Here is a 19389-nt window from a genome sequence, read left to right as displayed (position 1 = left end):
AAGAGAAATCAAACTTAACGTTTCGGGTCTGGTGACCCTTCCTCAAAACAGTTCTGAGGGTCACCAGACCCGAAACGTTAACTGTTTTCTCTTCACAGATGCTGCCAGACCTGCTGAGCTGGTCCAGCAATGATTTACAGCATCTGCAGTTCTTTTGGTTTTAGTCACTAAGTTTAAATCAACAATTTTTCTGTCGCAGTCTTCCTTTTAGAAACAACGTAATTTGGAATCAAAACTATGTTTATAAGTAGTTTAGGATTGAGATCCAACATCATAACACAAGGTTTTGATTTTATTGTTTATAGTTCAGAACGGAATGATAAAGAATTTTTACTTCGAGTCATATTTATACAGAAAAATAGACCTCAGTATACTTGTGATTGACATTAGACACAGTCAATGAGATCACAATGTCACACCTGGGATATTAGGTTAAACATGCACAAGGACATTTCCTGCTGAATACCACATGCTCCCATCTCTAGGAGCGTAATTTAAATTCAGCATTGAGAGTGGGAAGTACTCCAGGTGGGAGATTTCAATGTTCATCACCAGTAGTGGCTCAGAAACACCACTAAAAGACATAGTGATAGACTTGGTCTGATGAGAACCAGTGAACAAAAACAAAGTTAGTTTCCTACCAGGCCAAGATTCGCTCTGAGATCTCACATGGCCAGTGTGAACATCAGCTGGGATTATAATACCATCTTCTTCAACATTAACACCCTTTGTTACTGATATCCAATTGCAGCAGTGTGTACTGTCTACAGGATGCCCCGCAGTAACTCATCAAAGTCTGTCGGCAGCATTTTCCAAAACCGAAATATATATCACCTGGAAAGACAAAAGCAACTGATGCGTGGGAATGTCACAACCTGCAAATTTCCCTGCAAGCCACACACCATCCTAATTTGGAACTACAGCACCATCCCTTCACTGCTCTCGGGTCAATATCCTGAAAGCCCTTTCCAACCAGTACTACACCTCAAGGACTGCAGCTCACCATCAGCTTCTCCAGAGCAAATAGATATGGACAATTCATGCTGGCCTAGTCAGAGATTTCCACATCCCATGAACAAATTTTAAAAATTATTACTGTAATGTGTTGCTGTCATCTCCCTTCACAGAGCTTTCTACGAGATTTACTGAAGAAAGCAAATAGGCCTTTTGATGAAGTGAAGCTAGAAGAATATACCTTGACAACGGTAAGAGTGAAGTTCTAATAATGTGCTATAGCAATATTAACTGACAGTAAAATAGCTTTTTGTAGAATGTACATGTTATGCAACATATATACCTACACATGATAGATATATCCATTAGGCTGAATATCAATGTTTGACTTATTGAAGAAAATTGGTATATAATTTTAATTGTGGAAACATTACGGATTTTGCAACTGAATCAAAGTAGAAATATGCAGGATCATTTTTAAGATGGTCATTTGTTTAATGAAAAAAGAATAAAGTGTGTTTTTCAAATCTTTCCACATATAATTCAGCACTCTAAAGCTGCATATGTTCAAAGCTTGTTTTTGAGATTTTTGCTTGAATAGGCTTTATTTCAGCAGCATATTGTATGGTACTTTATGAATTGCTTTCTGGAAGGCCATATGGTTCAGATTTAACGCATTACTCCCAGGAAAGCTCTTTGTTACCTTATCGATAATAAAGTAGGTTAGTTAAACATGAAAAAGACAGAAAATGCTTTGAACAATGCAGCAGGTCAGGCAGCATCTGTGAAGAGAAACAGAAGACAGAATTTTATAGGAGTCTGAACAACGTGTGGCAAAATTGGGTGACAAATGCAGTGAGGCCCAAATCGATGTTGAGATCATCTCACTCCATCTTTTATGCTTTCCACAAGCAGAGTGGCAAGGCTCTCAGTAGGCAGTGGTGAGACACCTATTGATCAGAATTAATGCTTGTTAAATGCCTTGTTAATGGCACAATTCACCTCATTAATATTCAGCTCCTAATCTTGCCAAACTCACCAAACAAGTAAAATTCAGGAAAATGTGATCTGGTGGATTCAGCTCACTGTTTGTTCCGAATAACCTCCACATTGGCTTCAAACAAACTGTAGCTCAGGTCATAATTGACAGATATGCATGTACATGTAAATGGATACTGGTGTCTGGCATCTACTAACGCAACATGACCATCCTGACACTTTGCATGTGCACTGAGAGTGCGCTCTGGAAGCACAGGCCAGCATAGCAGGATGCACTAGCAACTCGCATTGAAAAACTGCTGTGAAGACATACTGCACATTCACACAGGCAACCAGCTCACAGACTGGACTGGACTCAGCTGTATTTCAGGACTGCTCGCTGCTCTCTTAGCACCCACTGCATACTCTCAGCATCCTTTACAGAATCCCTGGAGTGTGCCAACAGGCCATTCAGCCCAACAAGTCCACACCGACTCTCTGAACAGCATCCCACTCAGACTTACCCCCCCACCCTATTCTTATAATCCTCTATTTCCCATGGCTAATCCATCCAACCTGCACATCTCTGGACACTATGAACAATTAAGCATGGCCAATCCGCCACAGCCGGCACATCTATGGAGTGTGGGAGGAAACCGGAGCGTCGTGTGGAAGCCCCACGCGGACACGGGGAGAATGTGCAACTCCACACAGTCGTCCATGGGTTGAAATTGAATCCAGGTCCCTGGCGCTGTGAGGCAGCAGTGCTAACCACTGCACCACCCCTTTTGAAGATCAAACCATGTAGAAGGTACCTGCGTTGCCTTGCTGTACCTTTTAGCGCTGTCACAGAAATTGGCAGTTTGACTCGCTGTAAACCGGTTCTCAGTATAGGCAGTGTATATTTTGTAGAACGACCGTGTGCTATAACAGACTCATACCTGCTCCAAATGACAGCAGCTTACATAGCAAACACACTGCATGTGCAGCAAGCAAACAGGTATGTCAAACGCACTAGGAGAGTCATCCTCACAAAGAATATGGAGGGATACCAGTCAATCAGAGGGTCCTGGCACAGTAAGTTAAGGGCAGCAGCATTAATATAAGAATTGCAGTGGAATGCACTGTGTTACTTACTTTTTGATAAAACATAGATGTTTGACTATGCCTACAGGAGCGGTACTGGTCTTCTCCTGCCAATGCCAGGATTCTGTGCTCATAGTGAGGTATCTCTACTCAGATATCTCTACTCGTTACAGTCCTCTCCTGTAATGAGAGCAATAGGAGAGGGGACATCGAGTGAGGTAGCAGCTGGTGGCACGGCTGTTAGTGCAGGAGTGAGTATGAGGTGGAAGAGAGAAGATTGTGACACTTATCCGGACAGAGCAGAGACCTTCCTTCTGTATTGCTGGCCATTTCTCTGCACCTTGGAGATCTCACTGACCCAAATGGCAACCTCAAATCAGGCTGGCAGGGTCTGGTGGCACAGCCTCCTATGCCAGTCCATGGGAAGAGGACACCTCCCCACTTGACCACTGCAATTTAGCATGGCCAATCCACCTAACCTGCACATCTTTGGACTGTGGAGCACTAAGAGGAAATGCACGCAGACACGGGGAGAATGTGCAATCGCCAGACAGACAATCAACCTTTTCTGACATGTTCAAATGCCATCCTTACTCAAGCAGGGCATCTTTGGAATGCCAGTGCTTACTCACATGCACAATGGGCTTTTAAAGATGATACAGATACAATGGATACTAATGTTTTGGCAGATATCCGCTGAGTGGTGAGTTGTTGAGATGGTAAGAAATTAGGCATGAGTGAAGCCATATGGTTAGGGTAGGTAATTGTTGAGGCGAGATTGGTAAGACAGGGTAATGGGCTAGGCTTTCTAAAAAACTTGGAGTTAGGTGAAAAAACAAAAAATTCAGCCTAGACTTAATGTTTCAGATTGATGATTGACAGGGTTGTCATGTAGACTGATCGGTTTGAAATACCATATTTGTTTCTCTTCACAGATGCTGTCTTACTTGCTGTGTATTTCCAACACTTTTGTTTTTATTTCAAATTTCCAGAATCTGCAGTATATTTATTTTGTACTAGTAGTTAAACACAATCCGCCCTTCATAAATCCATGCAACAAAAACAAAGTTGCTGGAAAAGCTCAGCAGGTCTGGCAGCATCGGTGAAAGAGAAAACAGAGTTAACGGTTTAGGTCCGGTGATCCTTCCTCAGAACTGATCCCAATTTTGAGGAAGGGTCATTGGACCTGAAACATTAACTCTGTTTTCTCTTTCACAGATGCTGCCAGACCTGCTGAGCTTTTCCAGCAACTTTGTTTTTGTTCCTGACTTAACAGCATCTGCAGTTCATTTGGTTTTTATTTCATAAATCCATGCTGGCTTTCTTAATTAATCCATTTTGCCCAATGATCATTAACTTTGTTCAGAATTAAAATTTCTAAAAACCTTTCTGCAACCAATGTTAAACTGACGAGGTTGCAGTAAACTGGATTTTGCATCTCGTTGCAATTTCTGTTGCCCTGGCACCACTCCTGTGACAAAGGAGAATTGGAAGATTATGGCCCATTCTTCCACTTTTCCTTCTATCAGTATCTTTCAGTGCACCCAAACTGGTCCTCTTGATTTATCATCTTTAAGAGGAGCCAGCCTTTCTAACACCTCCTGTCTTATGAGGAAGGGTCATCAGACCCGAAACGTTAACTCTGATTTTTTTCTTCACAGATGCTGCCAGACCTGCTGAGCATTTCCAGCAACTTCTGTTTTTGTTCCTCTTACAACGTTTAGTCAATCAAGTATTTCAACCAGCTTCTCTTTTACCTATGACTTTCGCAGCATCTCCTTCCTTGATAAAGACAAATGAGAAATGCTCATTTCATACCTCAGCTACATACTTTGTCTCTTTGCTAAGCCTCTCATGCACCCTTCATTGGCCTACCCTCTCCTTTTGCTACTCTTTGATTAAGTGTATGCTGATTGAAGACTTTTGAATTACCTTCTCATTTTGGTTGGCTGTTTCTTCTCAGAGCATCTCGTTGCCCTTTTTATTACCCTTTTCACTTGCACTTTGGACTTTCAGCATTAAGGCCAGTTTACAATTGTATTATGAACCTGACCTCTTTAATACACAATGTTTTGTGGAATAAAAGTGGAAAATGTTGGCAATACTCAGGAGGTTTGGCAACATCCATGGAGTATCTTTACACCAAATAGCTCCTGTTCTTTTTCACATTATGATACTGTTCCCTACATGTTGCATTAAGAATCTAGCTGACCTCATTCCCTAGAACTAAATCCAGCAATACCGGCTTCCTTATTGAGCTGGAAATACAACATTTTTCTGAATAATCTTCCCCATCAGTACTTATTATGTAACAGCTTCTTCTCGTTTCTGCTAGGATAACTGAAGCTCCTCATTATCACTACCCAATAGTTCTTTCTCACTCTATAATTTCTCTGCAAATCTGATCCATTATATTTTTGCAATACACTCAATAACAGACTGAAATCCCTATTGATCAGCCAAATTGATTATGTTTTAGGGAATTCTCTCTCTCCAGCACTGCAATAATCTGCTCTTTTCTTTCTTTCTGTATTGTTCATGAACACTTTGTATCCAGAAATATATAGAAATCAGTCCAGCCCTTTTTGAGCCAATTCCCTATTATCTATATGATATGAAACGAAATTATTCTATGAATGGAATGCCACAGGGTTCATGCAGGGAGTGGCCTACCGTACTGATTTTTGCCAGAAATATCAACATAACTCAGCATAGCAACACTAACGTGCAAATTATTTCTCAATGGAAAAAGGTAAGGAAAGACTATTGTTCGAATATCCACAGAAACTGGTGATGTTTTTAAAGGATATCATTTTTTTAGTGACAATCAGAAATAAAGGATACTATTTCATGTTTTAACGGTCTTACTGGCACAATCAGCTAAAATCAACATATAGCTTAAACATTACATAGTAGGAAGTAAAGAAAAGTGAAAACTTTGGGCCAAAAATGCTCTCAAAAATTGTTCTGATTTCCTACAAGAACGAACAAGCTCTAGGTCCATCCGTTATAAAAACAAATTGCAGATATCCTTCCCTTTCCTCTATAACTTGAGATCTTCTCAGTTCCCTTGAACTTATCCAGATTGCTTTTGAAGGACTGTAGAGTTCACTTCTTCCTTACATTTCTGGAAGTCACCAATTCTCTGTGAACGGAAGTACGTATGGAATTCAATCTAACTTTAATATATACTGTTATTCCTTCATTCTTTCATTCCTAACTAAATCAAATTATGCAGTTGTTTTGCTTCTTTTTGAAAACCTCAATTATACCACCTTGAATTCCATGTTTCTCCAAAGGGGAAGATGACAGTCCTCTAACATTTTCGTTCTGAGATAAGGCATCCTCTTGGTGATCATCATCTTTGCCTTCTCCTAAACCTTGCTATGCCTTGCTGTTTGATGGAACCAAAACTGATCTCTCCATTTAATTTAAATGGAAGTGATTTAAATGATGTTATTGGTCAATAACTTTCCAAATAGAACTTTCTGCCGACTTTGCTTCAGACGAGAAGTCCTTGATTATGATGACCACCTTATTGATATGCTTAAAATTAATAGGTTTTTCCACTTGAACAACATGAAAATGTTTATAATAAAACAATAATTTAGTTGGCAAAACAAAAGGAATAAAATAACTCATGCTAATTTCTTTGAGTCCTTGTATATTAATGAAAGAAAAAGGTGCAAATGTACACAACCGTTGACTTTGTTTTGTTAATTCTCCAACTTTGTCCTTTCAGTGGAGTATATAATAAAACTTGAACACTCCTGTATCTGACTTTAAATGAAACATCATATAGAAAGCATCCAAATTATGTGCACTTTAGGAAAAATGGTGTTGGACATTTTCACTGTGCATTCTGTACCTACTCTGATATGACTCAGTACTCCTCAGTGAATGTAAAAAGAAAACATCAGTGCAGTGTGTTGCTCAATCCTGTCATTGGTTTTGGAGCTCACAAAAAAAAATGGATAAACAAGCAGTAGCAAGGTATGGAAGGATAGGGAAATGGGAGTGCGCAAAACAGACATACAGTCACAGCTGCATTGGTAATAATTGCTCAAACCTCAAGTGAAACAGAGATTGTTCACTACATACTTCGATTGTACACATTTATAATTGGAGACAATATTTAAATAAAAGCTCTTACCTTTATATTAAGTTAATTATCAAATGTATATGTTCATGTTGGTCTGTTTCTTAAATACAAAACTTTATTTTCTGTGCAGTAAAATAGCAAGTTGCCTCAAGTATTAAACAGCACATATACTGTTCACGTTAACATGGTGTAAGTCTTCTAAGACTTTTTCTCTCTGGTACTTAATTATCCATGTAATACATGAAGTCTCACATGCAGCTTTTAATGTGCCTCAAGGTTAAGGATTAACAGTGGCAGCTGCTCACACACCAAACTGAGTGAGAGATTGAATTCCGTGCTCTGCAGCTAATTTGTATGTGGCCCCCGTGCTGTCTCTGAGGGCCTGATTTCTTTAAGATGGACCCTGCAATTACTTTGTGCAGGCCTGCTTGTTAGCATAGCTCAGTTGCTGACATTATTGTCATTCACTAACTCCTGCAATCTCGACTTCTGTCAGCCCTGGAGGTCACCGATTCCAAAGAGCAAATGAACTTCCTGAGCATAGGAAAGCAGGCCGCAGTTAAACTTGAAATGCCATTTTTGTTTTGCATATGTTTGGGGATTATCTATATAGCCAAAGTCAACCTTATTTCCTACCAGGGGCTTCAACCAATGTGAGCACTAATGAGGTCTAGTTGCTATGTAAGAGACCTATATAGCTACCGTTAATATTAAAATCATTTCTACTTAATAGCAGTTTCCAATACAACAGCTATTATCCATCGGTTTTACTTACATGAGTAAGATACAATGTTTTCTATTTGTAAACTGTCTACCACAGTAGATATATCTTCACTGTGACTCAAAATAGCTTTTTAGTAAATAAGAATTTCAGTCTGCATTTCAGAATGATACAAAATAGGAATTATTTGTACGTACCAGGTGATTGGACATCCTCTATATTCACAGTAAACTAGCAAAGTTTTACCTTTGCTTGAACTGCCTCATATATTTACACAATACCAAAGCCTTTTCTTAGCATTGCCACTTGATACTCACTGAAATGTTATCGCAGACTTAAGGAGCATGAATTAAGTTCAGTATCCAGTACTCAGTTTGGCTCATGTTACAATTAGCATTATATTAATTAAAATGGCTGGGTATTCATGTTATTTCTTTCAATCCTAGCAGTTAAAATTTGAAGTTAAAAGATTCTCAATGTAGCTGTTACATAACCTGGAATGACATTCATTAATGTGACCTAGTGTTATATGGTTACAGGATTTGCAGAGATCTAGGAACTAATGGTTGTATAAATGTATATCCTGGGCTGTCATGATCTCTTTTGCATTACATTTATGTGCCCATTAACAAGGCATCAGTTTAACAGTCTACTAGCCACATGGAAAACAGCAAGAGATAGTCTTGATGAAACTCCAGTAGTTTGAATTTAAGTATAATTATTTCTCAATAATGGGAGCCACAAAACACAACATGATGGCACAGGTGTGTATTAGTAAAAACCTGAACATGTTTAAATAAAATCAATGCTGAAATCCAGTGATAAATCAACCTATATTTGTTCCAGGGAGAGAAAGAAACTGTTCTAAAGAACACTCATATGAGACTCGAAGTGTTAACTCTGTTTCTGTCTCTTCAGATGCTGGCAAACCTGCTGAGTTTCTCCAGAAAATTCTGTGCTTGTTTCTGATTCTAGCATCGGCCGTGTTTTGTTTTATTTAAGTATGTGGTAGGAGAATGAAATGGCTCCTGTAGTTATAAACATGCAGCTCCAGCCCATGTTGACTTGGAAGGTTTATGATATTGCAGAGGCATTTGAGAAGTTTAAACAGAGCATAGACTGGCATGCAGTCGTTTTATAAGAGCAATTGCGAAAAGAAAAGTGTGAACCAGATCCTTTTGTGGGCAAGAGGAAAAGGATGAAATTAGAAGCTGGGAGTTGAGGGAAGGCAACAGTGGAAACCTAGATTTTTTTTTTTGGAAAATTCAGCAAACATTTCCAGCCACAAACAAATCATTGGCACTATTGATCTGAACTTCTAGGCCTGAAACAGGAATCATATAAAACTGTTGGCAATTTCTTAACAAGAATGAAAAATACTAACAAAAGGTGTAAGTTCAAAGACCCAGATGAAAGCCTGCTAAGCCAGCTCATTGGGGTTCTGCACAATCTGAAAGAGAGAAATAACTCAGAATACGATGAAAGAAACTGAGCAGCTTTGATTTTAAAATTGTGCTCATTTTAGAAATAGAAATTGCACCAAGTAGAGCTTTCTCTAGTGCACAAATAATCAGTTGTTATTTACTAGAAACAACTCTGATTGACCCAACTTCCCCTTCTAGAAATGAAAGGGAATTGAACCATTACGTGCTGTGTTTTGATTGCCTGTCTACCTCACTAATCTGGGAAGATGGCATACAGCACCATTAGTGGTAGGTACAAACAGTCATCAGTGTTTCTTCACTACACTTGGCTCACAGTTCAGGCAAACCATATCAAAACAGCAATCTGCACTGATCTGATGCATTAAAGTGTCTTCTGTACTGCATTGATACTTAGTATTCAATGAAAGATGTTGACCCTGTGGAACGAGCACACACAGCTAGGCAAAAGAAAAATCTAGAAGTAGGATCCCTTCCTGCTCGAAGTTGGAATTCACATTCACTGGCTCTGATGAAAATTGCCAAACCCAGTTTGTTGTCTGCATTAAAGTTCTTTCAGAGAGCAGAATGAAACCAAGCATTACTCTGCTCATCAGGAAATAAAATATTGTCCCTGGGATTAAGTGAGTGAGTGAGAGAAGGTGGTTTTAGTGTTAGCAACAATGTAGCTAAAGTAGCACTGTGTGTTTTCCTTTAAGTTGAGCCTTGTGTTACAAAAGATGTTTGGGGAAAGCAAGTAACTACTGTAACAACAGTTACATGCTACATTCCCTCTAACTCTTCCTGCCATTGCTCAGTTCTCTGAGATTCATGCATAGCAGCAATTTCCAGAACTGGAAGTCAATGAGTCAGTATGCCAATCAACATGCGCATGGCTTGTACAGCCCCTTCTTACAGCATTTATGCGGTTTTGAGGGTACATTGGTTACATGAGATATGATGTCACACAGGAAGTACTAGAAAAAAAGCCAGTTGTAAATGGACCCCAACTTCCTATAGTATAAATTGGCTTTAGTGTCTGCAATCATACCTGATAAAATGACAATGTTAGCGAGTTCAATATGTACAAAAGTGAAAGGATCACGGATGATTATGTCTTGGTACAAAATAATAAAGGAGAAGATTCTTTCAGAACCACAGCTACCATCTCTGACACGATTTGAGAAAATGAAAGATCCACCAAGGAGACAAGGCACTCAACAGTGACATTGATACCAAGGAGGCATCCTCAGTAAAGGGTATCTGAGAAATCAAGAATCTGCCAAGGTTCCAGTGTGACACTGATCTCTCCGTGAATATTGCATTGTCAAACAGCAAGTGTTCAATCTAACTGAGTTGTCAGCCATTTATAAAGCTAGATACTTGGGGTCAGATGCGATAGCGACAAATCTATTTTACTTATCTGAGACAATTTTATAAAGCACTTAACAGCAGAGAAAAAATATTTACTGAAGATGTTGTATATGGCAGACTCAAATGACAGATGATGGTAAACAAAAGTCCTAAGGTCATGTTTATTGGCAAGAATCTGCAAGTTCACGAAAGAGATTTTGTATAATCTCTGAATTATCATTTCCTCAACCAACACTTCCTGATTTTGTTAAATTGCTTGTCTTGCATATTTGACAGATGAAATGAAGTTAAATTTTCCTTTCAAGGCAAGATTCATAGATTTTTAGCATGTGTAAAAAATAGAATTCTATCAGACAAGTATTTCTCTATGAGATATATCCAGCACGGTCATGTAACGACATGGTCTACATTGTATTTTCTTAGTACAAACTGCAGTATAGTTCTAGCAGTTCAGCCATGATCCTATCAAATGGCAGAACAGGCTCAATGGGCTGAATGGCCTATTCCTGTACCTCTTTCTTATAGTCTTCTGGCCTGAGTTAAAGATACCCATTCTGAAACACTTGTCTCAACTTTACAGAATATTCAAGCAACGTTTTCCTGAGAAAAGAGATAAATTAATTGCAGGATTTTGTTGGGATTTAAAACCGGTTTTCTGAAGATGTATCAAAGATCAAAGTGGCAGAGTCTAACATAGAAGAAGAGCAGTCATGGGACTCAAAACATTGACTCTGTTTCTCTCTCCAAAGAAACAGCTGGACCTGCTCAGTTTCTTCAGCACTTTCTGCTTTTATTCCAGATCTCCAGCACCTGCAGTATTTATTTTTATTCATCCATGGGATGTGGGCATCGTTGGCTGGGCCAACATTTATTGCCCATCCCTATTTGCCCACAGAACACTTAATAGTTAACCACATGACTTTGGGTCTGGAGTCAAGTGTAGGCAGTTCCAAGGTCATCATTAGGCTTTCAATTCCAGAATTTTCCTTTACTAATTCAAGTCCTAACATCTGCCATGGCAGGAATTGAACCCAGGTGCCCAGAACATGACCTGGGTCTCTGGATTAATAGTTTAGTGATAAAGTGGCTGCTCCATTGCCTCCCCTTTTTGTTTTTACATATCTTCAACTTGTACTGTGCAAGTGCCTGATTAATGCAATTGACCCTGGATGGTCCTCATATCATTTTATGTTACAATCTATGTTGCTGTCATAAAAACAGCCTTTATTTTCCTGTCCATTATGATTCTCTGTGTACTCATATTGGACTCAAAATAGTAACTCTTTTTCTCTCTCTGCAGGTACTTCCTGCTGAGTTTCTCCAGCATTTTCTGTGTTCATTTCTTATCTCCAGCAGTCCAGTATCTTTCTTTTATTTGAAACCACAACACTATGTTGACACTGTTTTGAGAGACAGTTGCAAATTCTGGTGGCATGATTAGTTCTACATTTAAGAGTTATTAGAAAGACTTGATAAAATACTTGTCCAGTTTGGGTGACTTGGATTTTCATTACTTATTTCGTTGAAACTGACTAAGAATCCATAAATTGTAGTCCAGCAAATAGTCTCAACAACTCACCAAATGGTGTGAGTTACTTAGTATGTGATGATCCCCCTAGAGACCAATAACTTGAGTTCCAGTGACTGACTGAATAGATGACATAGCAAGATTTCAAGTTCTAAGACTTCAACTATTTAGCAGGCAACTAATACCCTAAATTAAACAAAAGTTATTCCGCAATTTAATTTTTGAACATGTCCAAGAACACCACGCCACTGTTAAAATTCATCACCTGCTATCCACAAAACTGTAGTTTTTACAGGTGAACCTTTCACCTGACGAAGGGGCAATGCTCCGAAAGCTTGTAATTTCAAATAAACCTGTTGGACTATAATCTGGTGTCATGTGACTTCTGCCTGTGTCCACCCCAACACCAGCAATCCATGTCATTAAGAATATTGTGAGGATCAGCCAAAAAGTTTTGATAGTCTATTTTTTATCTGTACATAAGATGTTCTAATTTCTTTCAGCTTTTTGTTTTCCCATTCAGAATAAACTTTGTCCAATTGTTGTCTCACAAGGCAATAGGTTTGTTATTCTGAAGTTATAATTTATGTATGAGGACATGAATTCTTCCTCCTTAACTTCATGCTATCAGTGTCAGATATGGCAGAGTCTTTTAGCTTCATATTCCATGTCTTGCTTTGTTCCACTATCAGCTTCAAGTGTTGCTGCTGTCTGCTAAGATACCTCTGGTTTAGAATTTATCTGAATTTAATTTTCAGTTTACTTCAGCCAGATCCAATTCATTTCCAGCAGATATTAAGTCTGTGCTCTCAGCTTGATATTCCAGTCTTCTTAATCTCACAAGTCTAAACCTTTGACATTTTGAACACATCTTTAGTTGAAACAATAATTTCCACAGTAGGGGGCTAGATAGTCCCAGATCTTTGCACATTACTTCATTTCTTTTTCAGATTTCCAATTTGTAATGTTACCCTTTACTTAAGTGATATTACTGAAGGCAGCAGGACTGTATTACTGTTGAGGTCATTTCTTATTATAAAATAAACACCAATAATATAAAACTTCACTAAAATTCCCATGACTACAGCATGGAAATTAAAGCATATTTTAAATCTATTTTTTCTGCAATAGAACAACTAAACAAGCTACAGGAATATTCTTAATGCATTCCTAAGTAGGAAACAAAGAAATTTCAATTCACCTATCACCATCAATGACTGATTTGACCAATATTTTTAAGAATATTAATTGTTTGCCCATTTTACTGGAAAATGTGGACTCCTCACCTGCAAATACAAATTCCTTAGAATCCTCTGTTTTGATTTTTCCACTGGTAACTACATTTAAACGCTATTGGTTTGTCACAGGTGCCACCTACTGATACAAGATTTTCTGCATGCCATCCATTTTGGCTTTTAATTTACAATAATCTGCCTTCAGATGTCCTTTCTTAGGACAAACATAACATGTTGGTCCCTTTGTATCACCTTTATCCTTCACACAATATTTTTATGACTCTGAGGAGTTTCTCTCTTTTGATTTCTGTTATCGTTCACCTACAACCAGTATTCTTTTCACTGAAACCAGTCCGACCTCATAGAATCCCTACTGTTTGGAAACAGGCCCTTTGGCCCAACAAGTCCACACCAACCCTCAGAGCATCCCACCCAGACCCATCCCCCTATAACCCACCTAATCTACACGTCCTTCAACACTATGGACAATTTAGTATGGCCAATCCACCTAGCTTGCACATCTTTGGACTGTGGGAAGAAACCGGAGCACCCAGATGAAACCCACACAGACACGGGGAGAATGTGCGAACTCCACACTGACAGTCGCCCGAGAGTGGAATCAAACCCAGGTCCCTGGCACAGTGAGGCAGTAATGCTAATCACCGAGCCACCGTGCCGCCCCATCTTACCTCTACAGTTTCTTTGCAGGTTTACAAATAACACTCATGCTACTCAAATGCCATGAGAGATGTTGTAATCATCAGCCATTATTGCAGCAGCCCTTAACCTAGAATGTTTTTGAGCTTCTAGGTGGGATTGTATTCTGAAGGGGACATTATTTTTAATTCTTTCATTAACTAGAATCTCTAAGTTTTAAAATCTTGCTCAATCTTCACAGCCGCTTTTCACTTATCGAACATAATTTTCTTTTTTCTGGCAGATTCCATTAAAGTCTAATCTGCCTCTTAAATCGTGTCTGGAAGCTGTGGTACCAACTTCTATTAATTTAAATCAACAATTTTCACAATATCGTAATTACTAGATTATATACCCGAAAGCGATGAGTATTCCTAACGATTTTCTCATGAAAGTGTTTTGCTTTAAAATTGTCTGGTTCCTTTATCCTATTGTAACTTTGTAGCAATTTATTTCCAGTCTTGGGACTCATATCCATCAAAGAGCAAACCTGTTACAATCCCTGTAGAGAATACCTTTCTGTACCTCTGAATTCTGCATTCTGTCTCTATTTAAGTAATATGCTACTGTCTATTCTTCCTGCCAAAGTAAACATATAGCCTTTTTTCTGACATGCTTCATTTGCCAAACTTTTGCTGACTCACTTAACCTGACATATCTCTTTGCAGACTTCTCATGCCTGCTTCACAACATACGTTCCTACCCATCATTGTAGCATCAGCAAATTTAGCCACTCTAAATTCAGTCCCTTTATCCAAGTCATTAATATAGAATATAAGTAACTGGCACCAACACTGATCCCCGAGGTACATGACTTGCCACATGTTAAACCAGTCCCATCAATGCTTTTAACTTCTAAACTGGTTCCCTTTTCCTCATTTTGCTGAGATTTAGTGTTGAGTGGTCCTTCAAAAGGCATTCTATTTTCAGTTTCTCAAAGTTTCAAACTAAATACCAGTAGTAAAGCCTAATCTGGTAATTCTGTCCAGTCCCGACCATGCCAGTTTGCATCTTCCAGATTCCTTAGATTGCCATGGATGTGTTAATTCAACCAGAGACTGTGTTGTTTCACTTGTTTCTTCTTGATAGGTCACGAGAGACACACACTCCTCTCTGCTGACCACACACTAACTAAAGCCATTTCTTTGTGACACATTGCTCTCACTCTTTCTGTTTGAAATCTCGGATACAGATGTGAGAACTTTGCAAGCTGTCCCCGTGGTAACCAAGCCATGCAATCTAATGCTGAGCAGAGTTATATAACCTCCTCGCAACTCCTTACCAGGATATTGTGTATTACTTTAAATTACAAAAATAGTTTAAATTATAACAATCTTACAAGTTTCATGTTTGTAACAAGTGTTACATTGAATCTACAACACAGAAGCAAACAATTCAGTGTAACAGGTCTTTTCTGGCATTTATGCAACTCCCTCTCATTCGTCTTCATTTAGTCACATCATGCTGTCCCTGTACTCCCTGATGTACTTCCCCTTAGATCCATCTGTTATTTGCCACATCTACTTGGGGGCAGTGTAATGCATATTTTTACCACTATTTTGTGTAAAGACTTTTTCTTGAATTACTGATAATATATCCTTTCAATTTTGGCATTATCCTTTGTTAATCCTTGTTTTTCACCTCATTAAAATTCTACTATACCTTTTTTTCAATCATATGTAGACCAGTCCTATTCATGTACATGAGTAGTTTGACCAAGTTTCTATATAAATTTCATAACACTTTTCTGCTTTTCAGTTGTCTAGAATTAGTTCCATGTTTTATTTGCTTTATTTCAAATGTCCTTGTAACTTGCTCCACGACTTTTGATGATTTGTGAATCTGTACCTCATATCTCTTACCCCTTTATCCATTTAGATTCATATTATCCAAGCAGTTTGTGGCCTTCCTATTCTTCTCAGCAAAATGCAGCATCCTGTACTGATCTATATTGAAATTCATCTTTCATTTCACCACGTTTATTATTGTCTTATACTTTGTTGCATTCTTTCTTTGTATAAGGAAACAACTTCAATATGATGTCTTCCACAGATTTTGGAATTGTATTTGCAATTCCCTGATAACAATATTGGCCCCTGATAACAATATTGGTCCCCGATCCTGTGAAATATCATTTTCTAATTTTTGCCAGTCCAAATAATTAGCTCTAATCCCTACTTTCAATTTTGTTTTATAGCCAGTTTGAGAACCATTCTATAACCTGTCCATGGACTCCCCAACCTTAGTTGTGAGTTTAAATCCAGTTTATTCAGTTGTTTAGTGCTGTATCGTTTCACTTTCTATCTTAAATAATATGTTTTATTAGCTAAGAAAATAATACTATCAAACATATAGGAGTGTAGAACTGATTGGATCAACAGCTTGATTTACTCTGTGCAGGGCCATTGACTTAAACAGATAAGAAAATCGTGTGCAGTAAAAAAAATTCTGATTTGTTATCACGATTCATGAAGACTAATTTCATCCATTCTCAAAAAGGGGGGGTGGGGGGGCGGTGGTTGACATGAGTGTGAGACACAGAATTTTTGTGTGGAAGGAGGCCATTTAGCCCAATGTGTCTGAGCTGGCTCTTTGAGCATTTTACCTTTGTTCCAATCTCCTGCCCTTTTCCTATAATCCTGCAAATTGTTTCTATTTAAATAATCATCCAATGCCCTCTTGAATGGTTCAACTGAACCTGTTTTCACTACACTTGCAGGCAGTGCATTCCATACTCTAAAAACCCCACGCTGAGTGAAGACGTTTCTTCTCATCTTAGCTTTTTTTGCAAAATGCTTTGGGCGGGGTGGGGGTGTGCAGGGAAGTGCTCATTTGGGAACATCTGAAAACATTTCGGAACCTCTGGACAAAACATCTCACTAAAGCAAGTTTAGTGAATTTCAGAAAAACACTACTACAGCGGATTCTGAACAATTAAATGCCCTGTACAAGTTCTTTGATCTATTTTCACTAAGATTTGCAGACTGCACAGCTGGATGCATGTATTATTCGTGATTATCATTGAAATGACAGATGAAGTGCTGGAGAAGGTATGAAAAGAACATTTTCAAAGATGTGCCCTGTTGTTTATTATTTTGATGACATAAGATAGGCAAATATAAATAAAATTACACAGACTCTACCAGGCAATTGAAGTTGACAAACACATTCCTCATGTCCGTAAGATTCTCATATGAGCTGCAAACAATGTAACTGTTCTTTTGTGATCTAGTAAAACTTATTTTTTAATGACAGATGTTAACTATGAAATGAGGGAAAATCTGCTGTGTTTCATTTCACAAGGTAAATTTTGTGAGGCCCCATGCCACAAATTTTACCCTTACTTGATTTCCAGGGCAAACTCTTTCAATCTGTTTCAGGACATTACATGCACTGGTTGACCTACTTATTACCTTTTATAAATGTTACATTTATACATAATACCAAGGTATGTTATCTTGTAGGTATGTATGTACTTAATATGAAATTGCTCTGTTTTTGTAAACTTTGAATTTCTGGAAGTAGAATTCTGGAACAGATAGAAGCACAGATCAGGCTGGAAAAGGTTCGCTTGACACACTTTGACAAGCTACAAAAAATTCAATTACAGAAGACTTTACATTCACATTTTCTCTTGTAGTGTTTTTCTTTCTTTGAATATGCAACTCCTTGACAAAAACCTAGTGGCATTTTTCACATGTGCCTGAGTAAATATATTTTACAAAACCGCTGTCTCCAAGACCACTGATATTCTATCTGATTGCCTGTTCTAGTTGGATAAACCATGTGTCTTCCACCTTATTGTTTGCTGGGATTAATTTAGACAAGACTGGTAGAGGACCAAGTATTACGCTTATCATGATCTATGACTGTACCCAAATTTCGGACATTTGGTGATCTACACATTATTTCCCTAAATATAATTTACTTGAAAAGGAAATATATTATTTTAAATATATGCAACTTCATCATATATTTATCATGTAGTGCTCAATCATGAGGATTTATAACAAGGTTATTTTTTTCCCCTCAAAATGCCTGATAGAGTACTTTCACCTAAACTCTTCAACATGGTAAGAATCATTGCCATTAGTTCAAAAGAAACAAAAAAAAATGAACAGCTTGAAAAGAACCAATATCAGCACAGATTGAATTGAATTTCAAATCATATGATCAGTAAAAATGTTAAGTTAGAATATATATTGATATGTCAAGGAATTGTATTTAAGTAGATTAAATATAATCTCAAATATCATTGCTGTATTTGGGTCTGACTAAACATTGCATAATTAGTATCCTTATAAACAAAGGCAGTACTCTGCTCAATTTGTGGTAAGGTCTAAGTTTTTAAACTTTTTTGTTGTTTATGCAATGAGGGTGTAACTGGCTGGGCCATCATTTATTGCCTACCCTTAATTGCCCTGCGGAAAGTGATGGTGAGCTGCCTTCTTGAACTGCTACAGCTGTTAGGGTGTTGGTATACTTACAGTACTGGTGGAAAGGGAGTTTCATGATTTTGCCCATTGACACTGAAGCAGCAGATATATATTTTCATGTCAGTATGATGAGTGGCTTGGAGGGGAAATTGCAGGGGCACACATTGCTGACCTTGTCTTTTCATGTGGCAGATGGTGTGGGTTTGGAAGGTGCTGTCTAAGGAGCTTTGGTGAGTTGTTGCAGTGTATCTTGTAGATCATTCACACAGCTTTGATGATAAATGGAGTGAATGTTAAATTTTGTAGATGGGGTGCTAGTCAGTGGACTGCTTTGGCCTGGATTATGTTGAGCTTCTTGACTGTTGTTGGAATTCCACTCATTGAGGCAAATGAAAGAAGGAAGATTTAAAGAAGTATATGAAGAAATGGTTAATGTTTATCAGAGTGAATGGTATTACATGTTGTTTAGGCATCACTGATGATTTTGTATATATTTACACTTTCAAGTAATGGATGTATGTGTAGACGCAACCTTGATAGCATTTCAAACCCCCAGGGTTCTCCTCTACCTCACATCACCTATGCATACCTAATAATCAAACTTTATCAATCAAAAATACACAGAAAATGATAATTTTCCTTCCTATTGACTACCATTTTCAGTTGATAATATGTGAGGTAATGTATATTGAAAGCTATTAAAGAACAGGACAAAACTAGGAGATAGTAAGAACTGCAGATGCTGGAGAATCTGAGATAACAAGGTGTAGAGCTGGATGAACACAGCAGGCCAAGCAGCATCAGAAGAGCAGGAAGGCTGACGTTTCGGGCCTAGACCCTTCTTCAGAAATGGGTTTT

The 19389-nt window shown here is 38.2% G+C and overlaps 1 protein-coding gene across 1 annotated transcript in view; it reads left to right on the top strand.

Annotated features, from left to right (window-relative positions):
• LOC109929753 (calretinin-like) overlaps nt 1-19389 on the top strand; it is a 117654-nt gene that overhangs the window by 87682 nt on the left and 10583 nt on the right. Inside the window, exon 6 of the mRNA XM_048596146.1 lies at nt 1128-1205. Within this exon, the coding sequence (XP_048452103.1) occupies nt 1128-1205 (78 nt within the window). The remainder of the gene's footprint in view (nt 1-1127; nt 1206-19389) is intronic.

This window comes from Rhincodon typus, chromosome 4 (genome assembly GCF_021869965.1).
Source record: "Rhincodon typus isolate 14 chromosome 4, sRhiTyp1.1, whole genome shotgun sequence".
Classification (NCBI taxonomy): domain Eukaryota; kingdom Metazoa; phylum Chordata; class Chondrichthyes; order Orectolobiformes; family Rhincodontidae; genus Rhincodon; species Rhincodon typus.
This window is presented reverse-complemented; position numbering and strand designations above follow the sequence as displayed.